The sequence below is a fragment of the Eleutherodactylus coqui genome, chromosome 2 (assembly GCF_035609145.1).
Source record: "Eleutherodactylus coqui strain aEleCoq1 chromosome 2, aEleCoq1.hap1, whole genome shotgun sequence".
NCBI lineage: Eukaryota > Metazoa > Chordata > Amphibia > Anura > Eleutherodactylidae > Eleutherodactylus > Eleutherodactylus coqui.
Window position 1 is genome coordinate 143,304,872 of NC_089838.1, and position 19,798 is coordinate 143,324,669.

The 19,798-nt window shown below is 39.8% G+C and overlaps 1 protein-coding gene across 2 annotated transcripts in view; it reads left to right on the forward strand.

Annotated features, from left to right (window-relative positions):
- SYT1 (synaptotagmin 1) overlaps positions 1 to 19,798 on the forward strand; it is a 565,005-nt gene that overhangs the window by 450,680 nt on the left and 94,527 nt on the right. For both annotated transcript variants that reach the window (XM_066591696.1, XM_066591697.1), the window contains exon 10: positions 1,501 to 1,668. In XM_066591696.1, coding sequence (XP_066447793.1) covers positions 1,501 to 1,668 — 168 coding nt within the window. The remainder of the gene's footprint in view (positions 1 to 1,500; positions 1,669 to 19,798) is intronic.

A 19,798-nucleotide genomic window follows, 5' to 3' on the forward strand; every position in this document is an offset into this window, starting at 1 on the left:
GATTAGGACTAGTCCATCTGGACGAACTCTTGTGTATATACCATTTGTTGTGTATATACTTTTTTGTATATACCACAAAGGAGGTTTGTGCTGCTTCTGATTGTTGAAGTGTAAATGTTCTAAAACAGTGTGGGAACGCTCATCGAAGCATTTTCAAAGAGAAAGTGGAAGAAATTTGAGCGAAGCTTCAGAGAAGTCTGGGTAAATCAATTCATCAAGCATCAAGACAATGCAACCTAATGCAAATGACAGTGCACCAGGTACTGCATAAACAGCTTTGTAGGTATTCTTGCAAAGTGCACATTGTACAACAATTTAAGTCAGACAACAAGCCATGGAGACAGAAACTTGCTACTAAAATGCTTGATAGTATGGACACTGACAGCTACTTTCTTGGAAACATCTTGTTCCCATTCAAGGCCATATTTAATTTTTCAGGATATGCCAATCGGGATAATGTACCAAACCAAAAATCCCCATGTTTACAGAGAACATGTCCGAGACATACCAAAATTGAATGTTTGGTGTGGCGGAATGAAGGACAGGATTATCGGCCTGTTTTTTGGGGGAAAGGAAAAGTAATTGCCCTTGTATACCTTTTATCCCCAAGTAACCAATCTGCAACATTACATAAACTTACAGCAAGATGGGGCTTCTTTACATTGGAGTATGGGTGTTCCGAGTTCCCGCAATAACATACTTCCAGATCACTGGAATGGACACGGTGGACCAATTTGGTGACTACTCCATTTACTAGATCTTACTCCGCTAGATTTCTTCCACTGAGGTTAAGTGAAAGACCATGTATTCCTGATTGAAGTAAATGATCTCCCAGATTTGTGAGCCCATATCAGTAATACGATTGCTACTGTAACAGTGGGCATGTTGCAGAGAATGTGGCAATAACAGATCGGATATTGTTTTTGCAGGTATGAGGTTTATTGTTGTGTGTGAAAAATGTAGTTGTTCTTACATTTCCTTTAAGCTTCATTTTCAAAATGCCAAAGTAATCACTTAATTTAGGTGATACTCAAGGGGTATCGTAGCCTTATCAGTCGGGTATGCCTAAATAAAAAATGAACGTTGCATCAGAGAAGAGTACGAGAAATATCAAGTTGACGTTTCCAAGCTCTTCTGTTTTTATTGTTGCAATGCAAGAGGTTATATACTGTGGCATCCCCCACAGTCAACAATTCAAAATCCACAGCATGTGTGATACTTCTCTCCTAGTAAATCATTACAAAGGTTAATTATGACCCTATTAGTAAAATGTAACTGCAATGTGACTTTTGAACACTTACTTTTTATTATGCACACAGCACAAATGTAATGCACATGACAATACTACATAAAATATAATTCAATACTTTAACACTACCATTCATACTTTCTAATCTGTGAACTAATAAAATGTTGAAGGTTTGAATGGAACACTTAATTTATAACTCTACTTAATTACATACAGTCTGTTCTCAATAACATCTCTTTTATTTTTCACAGGTTCCCTATGCAGAATTAGGCGGGAAGACACTAGTGATGACTGTTTACGATTTTGATCGCTTTTCTAAGCATGACATTATTGGAGAAGTGAAAGTGCCCATGAACACTGTTGACTTTGGTCATGTGACAGAAGAGTGGCGAGATCTAGTTAGTGCTGAGAAAGAAGAGGTAAGACATATGAAATTATTTTATTATAAGTAGTACACACATAATTCAAGAGGAAATAATACACAAAGTTATTGTTGCATTAGATCAGTGTAACCTTGAATGCCAATCCTGCACTGCACTTCAAGAATTTAGCAATGCAAAATACACACTTCTAATATTCAGAAAGCTTCAAGAAAACACATTCCTTCCTGTGATCTAATGTAAGTCATCTATCCTCAAGCTATATCCTTTAAAAAAATGATTGTACTATACTGATAACTTGTGTTGTTATTTTCTGAAATTATTGTGATTTGCTAATGACAAATAAAGTCAGGTGAAAAAAAACACCAGCAATAAATCGGAAATGTAAAATTTTTGTAGAATTGTTCTGTTGTTGTTTTTCACCCCAAAATGTTTTTGCCAATATCTTTTTCTTTCCTTTTGTTATATTGGTTCAACACATAGATATCCTTTGGTGTAAATTATTCAAAAGGCGATATTTATGCGGTTTCAAAAACTATGACTTCACACTGTGTTATTTTATGAGCTTGCTTCATCACACTGTCCAGATATGCCACTGTTTGACAAATCAGCCTCTTAGAATAATGTTTTGTATGACATTTTTCGCTGGAGAAGTATATTTCCCTATTTCTATCATCCCCCTAGTGTTTTGGCCAGCTCCATATTTTCTGAGTTGATCAATGCACAAAGCAAATGAATGCAAAAAAAGAATATAGGATCAAAAATACAGATAAATATTACTATCTGTTCTAAACATCTTTATGGCTCGTTATCCCAAACTAGAGCCCTATTAAATTTATCAGTAAAAAAGAGAAGAAGAGACAATAATAATCATCTCCATCATAAACATAAAGACAATAATGATTTTAAAGGAGTGGTTTTCCTTCCTTTTCTGTGATGACTTCTAAAAGGGCCATGCAGATCAAATGAACGTCAGTTGAACCCACCAATTTCGGAAGGATCAGTTGACCATCTAATGCATATGGAGGTGTCCTGACTTTTTCCCTGTTAGCAGATATTGAGGAAAAGAAGGATTGGACATGTAGGATTTCAATAAGTCGAATACTTTTTTTCTGAAGCCATATAAGATGTTGCCAGAGTGGTCCTGCAACAACTTACTCCCCCCTTAAAAACATATGAATGCTCCAAGTCAGAATGGATATGGGGGAGACAGCAGTAATAGATGTCGGCCAAACGTGTGCTTGGTTGACAGCTCTCCTAGGTCTATAGCCACCTTATACTGTGCTATGTAAACCCAGTTTCCACTCTATCTTTAAAGTGTTTTGGTAAGCTATTTTAATATGTTTGCAATTACAGCAAATATGTGTGTCTTATGCCATTTATTTGCTCTCGTTATACTTTACATTTAGTTTCTTATTAAATGAAGCTTTACATTATCCTATGTGCCCTTTTTTCATTAAACCATTACATTTTTACTTTGCTGTATGTTGTGTTTGACAATCCTCTTTAAAGGTTATTTGTTATTCCCTTGCATACTCTCAATTATCTTTGTGATCGCTTTTTGTATTCAATTTTCTTTTGCCAGCACTGCAAACTTAGCTAAAGAAATATGGGAATGCATTTGTGAAGTCTGCAAACTTGGCAAATGACTGAGAAAAGTATAGATTCAATCTTTTACTGTTCCAGGGAATATGTAATCAGAAAATAATCTATTGTTTAAATCACATTTTTATATATGAATATTTAAAAATCCTAAAATCTTACAGGCCTCACTCTGGCCAATAAATCTTATAATACACTAATACTTCTTATTCTAGACAAATCCCTTTTCAGTGGCCTTGTCATTATTATCACATGCAGGATTGCAATGCAATGTAACAACTATACATCCTATTCACAATATATGATGGGCATAGCTCACCTTCTCCCCCTCCCTGCGCAATGACCTCTGCACAAGTCACAAATACTGCCTAGAAATCTCTCATACAGAAGTTGTTGAACAACTTTAGAGTACAGCTTCTTATGTTTTTTTGGCTACTCTAGAGATTACCTCCTTGGGCTTCGACAGACGAAGGTATGCACAAATATGCTTGCTACAAAGGAGCATATTTTTGCATAAAAAAGGTCAGCAGATGGCAATACTCAGGCTGATACATGTGTGTCAGCGCATACTACTGTAAATTTTGTGCTCGCAATACCAGTTCACACGCACACATGATACTCTCTTGCTGTGGAATGGAATGGCTATTTAAATCCAAATAAGGGCCAGCTGTCTTCTTTTACCTGCATTGTCTACAGGATCACACCCTTCCGTTTGTTTTTTTAAGCTGCCATAGACTTCTATGGCAGCTGTTCTCATGCTCATGAGAACGAACCCATTGAAATTAATGGGTTCGCTTTGTCAGGTTTTGTGGACATTCGTCTGTTTAAGCCCTATGAGTGCTGTTTACAGCGGTTCAGGAAAAATGACTGTCCTTATAATCATATACAGAAAATAAACTAAAAGCAACTGCAACCTACAAAGAATGTTTTCCCTTATCATTCTTTAAAACAGGAATAAAAAATAAAGTGCATTGTGCTGTGCACTTTAAGAAAAAGCCCAATATATTATATTCTTTGGCTTTCTATTCTTTAAATGGTGTTAGTGTGAGTTATTTAAATAAGCTGTTTGCAGAAGTGTCATTCATTCCCTCAAGCATGTTGTAAACTGTTTAACTGTTCCAGCAATCATAACTCCTTGATTGGCATCTTACAAGACGTGTGACTCCTGACCTGAGTATTGGCTCAAAGCACAATTCAATCTATTGTCTAACTCAACATTTAGCTTTCAGTCTGTACTTCCCTACCACATATGACTATACATATCATTGATGAATGCCAACCAAGAGCTCTATATGCAGTTAATCTCAGTCAGTGAGGAAATAAAGGGGTCTGCATCTTATTATTGCCTTATGTCACTGTAGGTGGAAAACTTTTTTGAAATGATTGTCCATGTTTCTTGCAGATACATTGTACATTGCATCATTGTTCTTCCCGTATTCTGTACTACGTTTTGTACACAGTAGCAGGTATAGCTATCTACATGACCTGTCCCCAATCAAGAAACTGTTTCAGTGTTGTTTCAGCTCAAACATTGATGGCATACCCAGACATCCAGGACGGACACAGCAGGGCTTTAGACAAATACAATAGCATGTAACAGTCTTTTGAAAGCCATAACACATTTTTCTCATGGTTGGTAAGGGTTGCAGAACTAAAACACTTTCCAACAACACATTGATCGTCATTGTTTAAGCCCAGACTCACCCCTTAACTCCTTAAGGCCACGTCTTTTCTTCTGGCCGGGGATTGAAAAATCTCCACCTCCTGGAAAGCGGTGCAAGGTCACAGCGCTCAAACAATCAGAGGCAGCGCTTCCATAAGGCGGGGATTCTTCAACCCCTGGCCAGAAGAAATGAAGAAGACCAGGGAAGAAGACACGCTGGAGCCAGACAGCACTTCTAGATGATGTATTATTTTTAGTTTCTTTTTTTTTCTACAGCTAGGGCTTATATTTCAAGCTCCTCCCTTACCCCCGAAAATCCTCACTGTGTGGAGTCCCCTCATCACTGAACACTGTGACAGGAGTGGACTCTCCATGGGGATGGAGGAATTCCCTGCCACAGCTGTCACAGCAGGGGATGAGGAGTGCAATCTTCTCCCTATGTTTTCAATAGGGCCAACGCTGCTGCATCCAGGGGTTTCACATCCAAAGAATCCCCTGCTGCAGCTGTCACAGCCGCAGCATGGGATAGCAATCGCCTCCCATTGCTTTCAAGCGGGACGCACTATTTATATGCGATTTTCAGCTTTGAAACACATTTTTTATTCATGTGTCGAGCAATTTTTTTTTAGCGTGCCTATTCATGCGCTAAAAAAATAGCTCATGTGACCGAGCCCTAAGGACATGACCTATTTTGGTTATGAGGACTCAATGATTATTGGGGCTCAATAAAAAAAATACTTTCTTGTCTACCGCTGCCGTGTCCCTGCGGGGATGAAAAACACATCTGACGCATGTGGTAGATGTTTCCTTTATCCCCGCGAGGAAAAATAATTCTTTGCTGCCTCTGCCACAACTGTTACAGATACAGCAAAGAAATTCTTTATCCCTGTGGGGAATAAAGAATTACCTACCACAGCTGTCATAGATGACAGCTGCGGTAGGGATCCAGCTGCCGGCATCCTGTTATTGTTTTTTAGGGAAGGGCTTTAAATATAAGCTCTTTCCTGAAAAACAAGAAAATATGGTGATAAAAATAAAAATACTCACCTTTCTTCAGCTGCCGGGGCTCAGCCGCGTCCAGCCGACTCTTCTCCTGTACTGCTCTGAGGAGTATTCAGCAGGCAGGAATTTAAAATCCCCGCCTGCTGAATGGGCTGCTTCTGATTGGCTGAGCACTGTGACCAATCAGAGGCAGCTCTCAGCTATTGAATGACAGCTGAGAGCTGCCTCTGATTGGTCCCTGTGCTCAGCTAATCAGAGGAAGCACTCACCCATTCATGAATTCATGAATGCTGGACCGAGACTGCTAGGTAATGTATTCATTTTCTTAATGTAATGTAACTAGGGCTTATTTTCGGTGTAGGTCTTATTTTGGGGGAAACACGGTATGTGCACAGAAAAAACCCTTTGATGTGATAACTATTTTAGGGCTTAGTCACACGGGTGCATTGGCACCTGTGTGACTGTGCCCTTACTGCAGCAAGAAGACGGCTGTACTTCAGGACGGACGACTCCCCGCAGCGCAGAAGAAAGAACACATGACCGGCAATGAAGCCGATGCGCCCGTGTGACTAAGCCCTAAATTAGATAAAGTGCTTTTTTATACCGTTTTCAATATATACTACTCTATTTTTTAATTACTGCTAACCTGCCAGAAGAGATGCAGGCATGGTGAGAACAAACATGGAACAGAATTTGTCCAGTCTCTTCCAAGCTCACAGTACCTAAATTAACTCCTACGTAAGAAATTCCTCTGCAGGAGCCCCAAGCATGATGCATCATGTGGCTTAATAAGATTTAAAAAAAACAAGGAATTTTATACATCCCATTCTATAATTTTCAAGCTTAATCATCACCAGTGTCATGTAGGAGTTTAATTAAAATGAAATTATGTAATGACTGCAGTTTATCTTTAAATGGGCCAAATGTCATCTCTGCAATTAGTTATCTTTAGTTCTTTTATTGCAATTTTTTGGTTACAGAACAGATGGCTGTTTTGCACAAATACTTTATATTTGATTCCTTATCTGAGATGTGCACATTTTATTGACCTACAAGTGTATTTCTGTTAGATCTATTAACTCCCAACAGTAGAAAAGCAAAGCTGTAGCAATCCTATATATAGGAATCTGAAATAGTCCATTTTGAAGTATTGTTTGAACTTGAGATGGCATGCTGGAGCCAGCGCCATGATCAAGAGTCTCCTGAGACAAAAGGTAGATAAAAGTAAGTACTGTCACCTAGACACAATCAATAAGGACATAAAACACTAAGGCATGCAATAAAAATGTACAGTGGAAAATGCCATCAGAGGCACTGATGGGTCAGGAAAATGTAAAAACCCTGAACGTTTCACGAAATCTGACACCTGAAAAATGATGTCCTTTCTGTAACAGACATGAAACAAATACATCAACAAATGTTCAGATTACAATATAAAAGGCATTACAGTCAAGTATTCAATTAGTATTTTTTAATACGTCTAGAAGTACAAAGAGAGTCTAGTCTGCAGGCATAGAAAATGAATCTACTTGTGCTGGGAAGTGCAGAACATTCCATTTTCAAAGTTTCATGTGTTCACAAGTACTAATGTTTTATGCCAAAAAAAAGATACACAAGAAAAGTTTAAGCCAGCTCACCTGTATATAGTCAATGCCCAGATATGTTCTAACAGATGGTACCAGAGCAAGGCCCCACAGAATGCAAAAGATGGACGTAATTGAGTAGGAGGAAAATGTATTAAAACCAGGTGTTAAAAACTAGCGAACAGTTCACATGGAGACAAATTCAGTTGACGCGTTTCGGATAGAACATTCTTAGTCATAATGCATTCTCACACTATTTATCACATGGAAGCGGTCACATGATCTGAAACAGATGCAGAATGTGAGGATGGAGCAATACCTGTGTGGTAAGTGGGGCCTGAGTGATATACGAAGGCCATATACATAAGCGGTATATAGGATACTGTGGACATTCTACCGACCAGACGCCATTCTACGAGGGGGGTGTAAATGGAGTAGAATTATGAGATTGGAACATTCAAACCATGAAACATAATGCATTGTCATAATATTAATCACATGAAAACAGTCACATAATCGGAAACAGATGCAGAATGTGAGGATTGAGCAAAACCTGTGTGGTAAGTGTGGCCTGAGTGATATACGCAAGCCATATGAACAAGTGGCATACAGGATACTCTGGGGGTTCTACCGACCAGACACAATTCTACGAGGTGGGTTTAATAAAGTTAAATTGTGAGATGGAACATTCTTAGTCAAACCATGACACATAATGCATTCTCATACTATTTATCACATGCAAACGATCACATGATCTGAAACAGACCAATACAAATTAAATCTCAATATCTAAATAAAAATGATCAATAGTGGTAGATGATGTCCTGTCTGATGTTAATGCCCTTTGGAATATGGGTTTGTATTTAAAAAAAATCTAAAATACCTCTTGATTTCAAAGCTTACGCCTTTAACCTCTCCTTAGGTGTTACCTTCTCAATGGCTTTAAATGAGAAAGAATGAGAGTTGCCATTATGACATTTTACAAAATGCCGGGACACTACAGATATATTTAATGCATTCTGAATACTAATGCATTATGATTTTAAGTGGATCTGTACTGCATCTCACATGTTGTATATTACATAAAGTGCATGTCATTAAATAAACTACATAGTTGCTGTTGTATTTAATAAAATGGGCAATATTATAGGTTTTATTAATAATGCTAGAAACAAAAGTAGATTTTCCACAAATTTGCACACTAGAGATGAGCGAGCATACTCATCCGAGCTTGATGCTCGTTCGAGTATTAGGGTGCTCGAGATGCTCGTTACTCGAGACGAGCACCACGCAGTACTCGTCTCAATTAAACGAGCACTGACCATTGAATTCAATGGAGCCGGCAATACAGCCGGCTCCATTGAAAGCAATTGGCTTCCGGCGATCGCGGGATGAATTGTCGGGAAGGGCTTAAATATATAAGCCCTTCCCTGCAATTCATCCAGAAATGTGTAAAAATAAAAAATATATATATACTCACCTTGTCCCGGCAGACGGAGTTCAGCACGGCCGGCCTGCAGTGGGTGTGAAGGGGGTGTGAGTCAGACATGCCCCTGATTGGCTCAGCGCTGAGCCAATCAGAGGCAGGTCTCACTCACACCCATTCATTCATTCATGAATGGGTGTGAGTGAGACCTGCCTCTGATTGGCTCAGCGCTGAGCCAATCAGGGGCATGTCTGACTCACACCCACTGCAGGCCGGCTGCGCTGAACTCTGTCTGCCGGGACAAGGTGAGTATATATATTTTTTTTATTTTTACACATTTCTGAATGAATTGCAGGGAAGGGCTTATATATTTAAGCCCTTCCCGACAATTCATCCCGCGATCGCCGGCAGCCAATTGCTTTCAATGGAGCCGGCTGTATTGCCGACTCCATTGAATTCAATGGGCTAACATCGTTCTTCTCTGCCACAGCTGTTACAGCTGTGGCAGAGGAGAACGATCTTTATGCTGACAGTGCGGGGGGGGGGTCCTCACTCTTGCCACTATTGTGGCTTAATAGTGGGACCTGGGAACTTGAGATGCAGCCCAACATGTAGCCCCTCGCCTGCCCTATCCGTTTATGTGTCGTTCCCATCACTTTCTTGAATTTCCCAGGTTTTCACAAATGAAAACCTTAGCGAGCATCGGCGATATACAAAAATGCTCAGGTCGCCCATTGACTTCAATGGGGTTCGTTACTCGAAACGAACTCTCGAGCATCACTGAAAGTTCGACTCGAGTAACGAGCACCCGAGCATTTTGGTGCTCGCTCATCTCTATTGCACACCTTACGTACATTATTACCGCAACAATAAAAACCAGCAATGGATAGTCATGGCATGCTGGGCCTCATGGGAGCATGTTTTGAAGCAAAATTAATTTTATTTTTTAATATTTTATGCAGAGTTTTATCTCGATGCAAAATGAGAATATTATTCATCATCATTTTAATAGTTTCAGAATACTGGTAGCTATATGTGATGGAAAAGGTAATAATATTGGATTAGCATTATTGTGACCTCTGGGGGGCTCTTTATCCACAAGCAACTCAGCTCTATTCTTTTGAACTACAGTAACTTCCGCTTAATCTAATATCCATTTAGCATTACTCTGTTTATATAATTTATTACGGGCATTTTTAATTTCCTGTGAATAGACGTCATTCTGTGTGCATCATTTTATGAACTCTCCAACTGGTATGTTTTTTATGACATGATTTGGATGGCACGATGGAGCTAACAGTATGGAATTCATATCCATAGGTTTAACAAAAGGGGAAATTATCATTTTTTTGTTTACTGACCCACAATGACACATTTTCCACATTCATTTAAGCATATCTCATTCTCTTTCTTACTATCTTTAAGCCAGTGCACCCTCCCCTGTTTTGGTCTTCCTATAATTTCTGACACTTGCCCCCCTTTTTGCCACTCACATAATTTATCTTCGCCCATTCCTATCCCTCTAGTCTGCCCCTCTCTACCAATTTTGTTCTCTCTATGATTCCCTTCACACATAGTTCCATTCTCTGCTTGCAGACACCAGCAATTTTTACAAATCAGTGCGCACGCGTTCATTCAAATTTACTGCCTGAATTCTATGGGCATTTATAAACTCCCAACTGATCAATTGTTGGTCACTTCTCCAGCCATCACAACACCCACCTGTAAGTATTACTCTATGCACCCTTTTTACCACTCCTCCACCTCAGCTATTCTTCAGTCTGACCCACAACTGTCGCACTGCTTCCACGCCAACTCAATCATCAGACCGCACTTCTTTCTTCCCATCCCTATTCCCTCTCCTCTTTTCCTCATGTCCAATTCCACACAGCCATCCCCTCTCTTGCACTATTTTTTCCTGCTGGGAACTCTCTGCCCCCACTGTCACCTGTAACTTACCACCTTCTCTGTCCCCCTACTGGTCCATCCCCACATCTCCCACTTAATGCCCCCCTCACCTTATTTTCTACTATCTGTCTTCTGCATTATTCTCCACTCATACTCCCCTTTCTTGCACCGCTGCTGCCCTCTGTGGACACACCACCCCCTCTGCTACCCAGTTGTACTACCTTCTCTGTCTTTTACTGATCCCTCCCTCAAAAACCACTTGGTATATGTCCACTACTGCCATAACATTGTGCATAGACTTTGCATAATAGGGGCTTTCTAGTTAGGCACTTTTTTATACAATTTAGGCCGCCTGCAGACGGGCGGAAATTCCACGGCGGCATTTCCCGCGGAACTTCCGCCCTTGGAAGCTGCCATAGGATTGCGCTAGCAAACGCAATCCTAGGCAGACAGACGCGGTTTGTCTGCGTGAAATCTCACGCGGCAAACAAATCGCAGCACGTTCTATTTCTCTGCGGGGCTCGCAGAGCCCCACACAGAATCATCAGTGTGAATGCGCTAGCTGCCCGGCAAGCTGGCACATCAAACAGCTGGGGCCGCGGGCGTGGGTGAGTACGCACTGCTCTCTGCAAGCGCTCGGGTCAGGTCCCGTGGCGAGAATCCTCGCAGAGGGATCCGACCCGCCCTTCTGCAGGCGGCCTAAAAGGCATTATGTAATGCTGACATTGCTATACACTAGCTACTCATGCATACTCCTGAATTCATGATATGCTTGGTATGAATTTCTATTTTATATATTCTACTATTTATATTTTAATCCACCTAATGAATTTTACTCCCTCTAATGCATTTTTGTCATGTATTCTAAACGTCCCGAGGAATTTTAATTCACCTAATGTATTTTATTCCATTTTATTTTATAGATTTCATTTAACTCGAAACCGATGAAGTGTCTTCATACTGTATTCTGACTTTTGCATAATTTATTAACGTGTCTTTATCTCCTGTATGAATTCATATATATTTGTATGTGTTTTGTCTTACCTAGCCTCATTATTTACAATTCCTGCTATCTTATATATGTTTTTTTATTTTATCATGTTTTTGCTTTCTCTATGTTTAAGTTTATCAATTGTTCTTTTATTTTTTCCCCTGGGTCATGCCCTGAAATGCGTATTTTAATGCTGGTTGTTACATTTTAATACTGGTTGTCTAATAATTTATCTTCAATTACCATAGTTTATTGTCTGATTCTGGAGAGTTGCACCAGTTTACCAGTTCTTGCTCTACTCGATTCACACCTACATCAGAATGGTGTCTGTTCGCTAGAACCTCCACAGTATCCCATATGCTGCTTTTTCCTATGGACCTTGTATATCACTCGGGCCACACCACACGGGTTTTGCTCCAACCTCAAATTCTGCGTCTTTTTCAGATCATGTGATCATGTTCATGTGATAAATAGTGTGAGAATGAATTATGTGTCATGTTATGACTGAGAATACTTCATCCGAAACACATCAACTGAATTTGTCTCCATGTCAATTTTGCTGGTTTTTAGCCCAATGAAAGAAATTCCTTGTTTTAATGAATTACTTCTATCTTTGCCAAATAAATTACTGAATTACTGATATAATTCTAAGTTGTGTTCTTTATACAGTATATGCAGAGTGGACCACAAAAAAAATTGTAACGCCACATAATTTGGTAGTTTTTCAAGCATAAATTGAAAATTAATGAAGCTGAAAGGATATAAAAATGTCTAAAAGTAATAAATATGCAAACAAATTAATGTTCATCAGGTTTTTAATATCAGTATTCTGCTAACAACATGCAACAAATTTTCTGAAATTACAGACAACCTCCTATGAATCAACCTTTGGTAAAATGTTTACAAAACTGCATATTCTACAATCATTTTTATATTAAAGCCATTAATAGGCTACATATTATGTAAAGGGTACACAGTGATACAGTTCTGGTTCTTAGTACTTAGTAGGCCACCTCTAGCTTTTATGACGGTATTGCATCAATGGGTCATTGAAAGAACAAGGTTTTAGATGTGCTCTTCGTTTAATTGATGATACTACACAGGGATTAGTGCCTGGTAAAGTGCCCTTAATTAGGAATGTTTCTTCTATAATAGTGGGGCCCAGCTTGTTCAAACAATTTTCTATAGAACTAAGATTTGGGTAATTTCCAGGCCAGGCTAGAACTTCAATGGTTTCTCCCATAGCCAAATAATCACCTGTTAGAAAAATACTGTATTCGGGAACAGGTGTACTGTAATACTATTTGAGAAATAGATATTAATGAAAACTTAAACAATGAATTACCAATTTAGTTGTATGGCATGGAGCAGAATCACCTTGAAAAGGTGATATCATCAAAGTGGTTCCTAATGGTGGGAAGTAACCCATTCTTCAGAATGGTTTTACATGCCTCAACATTTTCAAAACCTTTCACCAAGTCCAGGTATCCAACTCCTTTATAGGAAATACATCTTCATACCATCTGAGATACTAGATGCTTAACAATAGAGAAGACACAATCTGGATGAACGTCTTCTCCTCTTCAGTGCCAAACAGTTTGATTTCCATCTAATCCATGCAGGTTAAACCTACTTTCATCTAAGAAAATTATTACCCATTTCTACTATTGTTAGGTCTAATTGGCTGGTCCCCCAGCAAATCTTTAGGGATGCTCACTTGCCCAGCTTCCTAAACTTTTCTGCAGGGAAAGGATGTCATCAGCAGCCTTGCTGATGTGTCATCTCACCTCCTTCCTGCACACTCTTCCTGCGGACTGTGACTACTACAAACATTTTGGGCCAGCAGCATAGGATCCGGCCCTTCCAAGCAGAGGAAGAGCGTCTAAGTAGTTGGGCAGTGAGAATCTGTCACTGCCATAGTAGCCTGCTGGATAGCCCAGGAGTTGCAGCTGCAGATCCAACAGCAAGTATGGATTCAAGGTACATTATAGAGTATATGGAGTGGAATTTATATTGGGAGACAACCCCTCTTAGTATGTTTACTCATAGTAGAAATGGTGTAGATTGCATCAAAAGTACATGCAAAACTGTGTCTAAATCTGCAAATTATGTGGATTTTGATGTGGTTTTTGATACAAATAAACAGCAGATTTCATCCTTTCAATTGAAGATGTGAGGTCTGCTGCAGAACTGTTTTAAAATCTGCACCAATGGTGTGGTTTTTGATACAGGTTTTAGTGCAAACTTTCCGATTCTGCGGATGTGCAAAAGAAAATTGCAGCATACTTTACTCTGCTAATCTTATTGTAAATCTGCACTAAAATCTGTGTCAAAATCTGCTCCATTTGGTGAAGTTATTGATGAGTATCCACAGCTGATTTTACCCTTTTAATTGAAGATGTGACGTTAGCTGCAAATCCGCATCAAAATCTGAATGCGGATGGTGTTGCATTTGGTGCAGATATAGAGGAGAATTCACTCCTTCAACTAAAAGCATGAAATCTTCTGCTGAAAGCATCAAATCCACACCAAAAACAACATAAAAATCCACACCAAATGGATAACATTTTCCAGCCATCCTCTGGTGAAGAGCTATTTAACCCCTTAACACTTCCGGGAAAAAAAGTTACATCCTGCAGGTTCAGGGTATGTATGAAGGGAGATTGTGAGTTGATCCCGCTCCATACAGCACGGCTTCAGGCTGTTTCTTACAGCCGACACTCGCCCGTAACAGCTCCGATCAGCCACGCCGATTATTGGAGCTGTTAATTTTTTAAATCCCCTGACTGTTGAAGATCGGGGGTTGCTGTTCGGTTGCCATGGGCTGTCATTGCATATTGCCTGTGGCATGGCTTGATAGATCGTTAGATCTTGGTATAATGTAATACTATGACTTTACATCTCCCTGTGGGAACTAAAAAAATTAAAATTAGTTTAAAAAAATGTTATTATTTTAAAAAAATTAAAAGTAATACGTTTTTTTAAAAAAACAAACAAACCCTTTTGCCATATTAATAATAAAAGAATCTTAATAATAAAGCAAAAAAACATCTTTGGTAGCGCTGCATCCGTAAAAGTCTTATCTATCAAAGTAACACATTTTTTTAGCCCACATTGTGAACATCATCAGAAAATAAACAACGCCAGAATTGCAGCTTTTTGGTCTCTCTTTCTCCAAGAAAAAGTTCACAGAGGCAGAAGGAGTCTAACTAATTATTAATCGCCCTTCACAGATTAGACTTTAGTTAAAATAAGTTTTAGTAATCTTAGATTAGAAAAAAAAACACGTGCACAAATGAGCACAATTGCCACTTAGAGAGGGGAAGGATATCTCAACCCTCTAAAATTGGGCAGACCTGAACATACATTGAGCACTGAGACATACTGACAAACAACAAGAGCCTTATCATGTGAGTCCCCAAAATAGAAGCCAGAGCTATTAGGTTAAGAACCTGATATAATTGGATCCGACCCAATAAACTAAAGGCCCATTTACACTAGCCAATGATTGCTCAAAGATCGCTCAAACGACAGTTTAAATGACAGCTTTGAGTGATCATTTTATCATTTTGCATAAACTAGTGAGTAGCTACTCAGCTACTTAAGAGCAATTAAGTGTGCAAATGAAGCCTTAGCTGAATGCAGTTAATAGCCTGAGGGCTCTTATCTGTGTTTAGATACTTTGTTCTCCATGTGGAAACAATGCTATCAGCACTCCCCATGGAGAACTGCTGATAAGGCTGTAGGACAATTTTTAGTTTGAACTGAATTTAACAATCAGCTAGTAGTGCATGAAAAGCACACATTTAGATGCAACGATTATCACTAACACGATTGCCTTTTAGCGATTTTTTTAGCAATCATTGGCTGGTGAAAATGGGCCTTTAGTCTGGCTGATTTGTACAGGACAAAGTAAGGGGCACTCACTGAATTGAAGTTCTAATAGAGTTGTACAGATTGTTCATATATATGTAGGTGAATTTCCTATTTCGAAGGAAAACACCCACGTTTTGAATAAACAATTGGCACTTATCCAACAAAATACTTCACTTGGTTGAAGCACAGAGGTTATCAGCCTCAACAACTCTGGGTGTCTGTTGTTATTTATTGATATCATGCGATATTGCTTTGTTTTCAGTTGAAGCTTTGATGTTTAAACTTCAAGCTCTAGATGTTTGACATTTCAATGCGTTTCAGCGCTGGGGATTGCAGATTTCAGGAACAAGGAGAGCCTCACAGTTAAACATCTAACTGGGATTGATTACCCAAAAGAAAAAAATGTTTGTGGTTTCACCCAGACTGATCGGACTCGATTGTCCAAAAATGTCTGAGGATCAGGGGACACTATCTCCAAGAAAAAATGTAATAAAAAGCAATCAAAATGTTTTATGTGCTTCAAAATGGTACAAATTGAAAGTACAGGATGCCCCGTAAAAAATGAGCCCTCGCACAATTATGTAGATGGAAAAAAAAGAAAGTTATGGCGGTCAGAAGATGGCAGAAAATAATTTTAAAAAATGAAATATATTTGGAAAAAAATAAAGGTAGTACAGAAAAAAAAAATCATGAATGGGTGAGTGAGAACTGCCTCTGATTGGTGAGGGCTGTGACCAATCAGAGGCAGCCCATTCAGCAGGCGAGGATTTTAAATCCCCGGCTGCTGAATACTACTCAGTGCAGTTCAGGAGAACTGCCGCCGGCCGCGGCTGAACTCCGTCTGCAGGGAAAAGGTGAGTATATATATATTTTTATTTTTACACATTCTAGGATGGTTTTCAGGGAAGGGCTTACATTTTTAAGCCCTTCCAGAAAATTCATCCCGCGCTCGCCGGCAGCCCATTGCTTTCAATGGAGCCGGCTCCATTGAATTCAATGGGCAAACATCGTTCTTTTCTGCCACAGCTGTTACTGCTGTGGCAGAGGAGAATGATCTTTATAGTATATGTTCTCAACGGTGTCGGTGCTGCTGCCGCCGGCCCCATTGAGCGCATATAAAGAACACAAGGAATCGCAGAACGCAGATAGGCGCGTTCTGCGAATCGTTGTGTCCTATAATTTATCACACGTTCGCATAAAAAGTGGACATGTGACCGATCCCATTGCGAAGCAATGGTTCTATATATGCGCAGATTGCATGCGCAAATTGCGCAAAAAAAAGGCCCATCTGAGTGAGGCCTTAAAGGGGTTGTCCCGCGCCGAAACGGGGTTTTTTTTTTCAACCCCCCCCCCCCCCGTTCGGCGCGAGACAACCCCGATGCAGGGGTTAAAAAAGAACACCGGACAGCGCTTACCTGAATCCCCGCGCTCCGGTGACTTCTTACTTACCTGCTGAAGATGGCCGCCGGCATCTTTTCCCTCGGTGGACCGCAGGGCTTCTGTGCGGTCCATTGCCGATTCCAGCCTCCTGATTGGCTGGAATCGGCACTTGACGGGGCGGAGCTACACGGAGCTACACGGAGCCCCATTGAGAAAAGCAGAAGACCCGGACTGCGCAATCGCGTCTAATTTGGCCATTAGACGGCGAAAATTAGTCGGCTCCATGGAGACGAGGACGCCAGCAACGGAGCAGGTAAGTGAATAACTTTTGATAACTTCTGTATGGCTCATAATTAATGCACAATGTACATTACAAAGTGCATTAATATGGCCATACAGAAGTGTATAGAACCACTTGCTGCCGCGGGACAACCCCTTTAAGAGGTTAAAATCTCCTGCAGTGGTGTATTTATATGGGTATGTTGATCCCTGTATGAGTAGAACTGCATGGGATACACTGTGAGTTATTTTCTGTTTCTGTTATTTTTAGAAACAGATTATATAGAAGAAATTAACTTGTTAATTATTAAGTAATTTTTTTTCAATATCCAGTTACTGAAATGATATATTAAGTCATTTTTACTGCACGTTCACTTCATATTTTAAGCAGTCACTCAAGGGATCATCTGCCATTTAAACCATGTTCACAAAATACTGCATGCTTTGAAGCTTTATCATGCTGCTTTTAATATGTAGTAGTCTCAGCACTTGTTGGCAGGGGCACGAGGGTTGGTTACGAAAATGAAAAAGAAATACTTCTGAGCTCTGCTTAAGTGTTCACCGCAAGCTTTGTATTTCAAAGCTTGGAAGCGTATATTGGGAAACAATTTTATTGATGCCTGAAAGATAATCTTTTTATATTCCTATTTCTGTCGGCAACTTCTTCAGACATTAGCACTAAAACAACCAATTAAATTGGGCTTCCTGTTCCCAATCCTATGCCTATAAAAGTTCGTTACAAAATACTGATAAGTATGAATATAAATGCCAACTTCATTAGCAATCTACTAGTAGAATGTGACTAACCCTTTCTTCATGTACAGTAAGTACAATATATATTTAATGGCATCCACCATAAAGTAAAGTGAAACTGGAAACTCAAGAGCCCCAATGCAAACACTGCATTGGGGCCCTTCAAATGTGTCTTTAATAACAATAATGTCTTATTATGTGTCAGGCAACCTTAGGGTCCTTCAAACACTATGGCCCAAGTGCAAATACTGTCCAGTTGTACAAGGTGATCTAAGTCAGTGAATTGGCATCCAGCAGCCAGAATGACATGAAAAGATAGAAGAACTCTTCTAGTTTTTAGTGCAACTTACTAATATTCGATGCAGGGGCTGTAGGCGACACTAGACCTAAAACATTGCATAAATAGCATTTTTTTTTTTGGAGGGGTACAATTTTTGGAGAGGGACAAATACTGAGACTCATGCTGTGATCAAATCCCTTATTTTTGTGTTTTTTTATTTTTAATACAAAAAAGATGTGTTAAAATGCATAAATGAAAATATTGGGATGAACTTAGTATTAGGATGGTATGTAGACAGCTGGGTCGGAGATCTCGCAGCGAAGTTAGACCCTGTGCCCCGGCATTGACCCCCCGTGTACCTGTCTTCTCTTCTTCTCTCTGCTCTGTGGTTGTGCCGGACATGCGCAGTGCAGAGAGTTGCGTCGGCAATGACATGACTCGCCGCAAGATGGATTGCTTTCACTAACTGCAATGGAAACTGCCTGTGCAAGGCTCACACTAGAATAGGACATGCTGTGATTTTTTTCCCCCGCAAGTGGGAAATCGCAGTTGATTTCTGCTCGTGGGCATGGAAAAGCATTTTGCTTAGCATGTCCTATGGGCAGTATTTGCTGCGGGATCCGGAGGCGAACGCTCATTTCGGATCCGCAGTGCAAATATGCACATGTGAATTGGACCTAAAACTGGAGTTTCTCATGTGCTTTGAAAACACAGCATTATGAGAAGGAAGCAATTTCAAAGATATGAGTGCTGCTAAAAATTTAGGGCCAGTAGGAGACAATTAGTCTTCTTGCCAGTGTTTATTTTACCTAAATGAACTTTATATGACTATACTCTAAGCAACCGCAGTGGGTATCCGTGGATAACATCGGTATTATTTTTTGGTAAGTTCAGCATTTACATTGAAATTAGATCCATTGGCACTATGGACTGATAAGGAATTTTAGGGATTCAGAGTGGCAGCCAGGGCAACTACACTGTGTCACAAATCTGCCATCTCCATCACTTTGCATGTCTTTGAAATTACTGTCTTTCTCTCCCCCTGCTTGCTGAGTTGGTGGGCTCTCCCTAGTGGGATGCTAGTGCAGTGCTCAGCACTCTGAGTCAATCAGAAGCCTCTCCATATCTGCTCCACCTCCACTCTCACAGCATGCTCAGTGAATGGAGACAGAGTGCACCGGAGATCTTTTCAGGCTGCCTGCCTCCATTCACAGTGAACAGGCAGATGTTTATAGATGAATGACTGCCTGTTTACTCTGTATAAAATGAATGGCATATGAGAAGTGAGCAAATTATTGTTTGTCATTCAATCGTTGGCCATGTTCAGATGGAATGATTATTCTTCAGTTTGGTATGATCCAACGATTACCTGAACGATAATCCTTCCATGTAAAAGGGCCCATACTCTAGAAAGATTTTGCAAGGA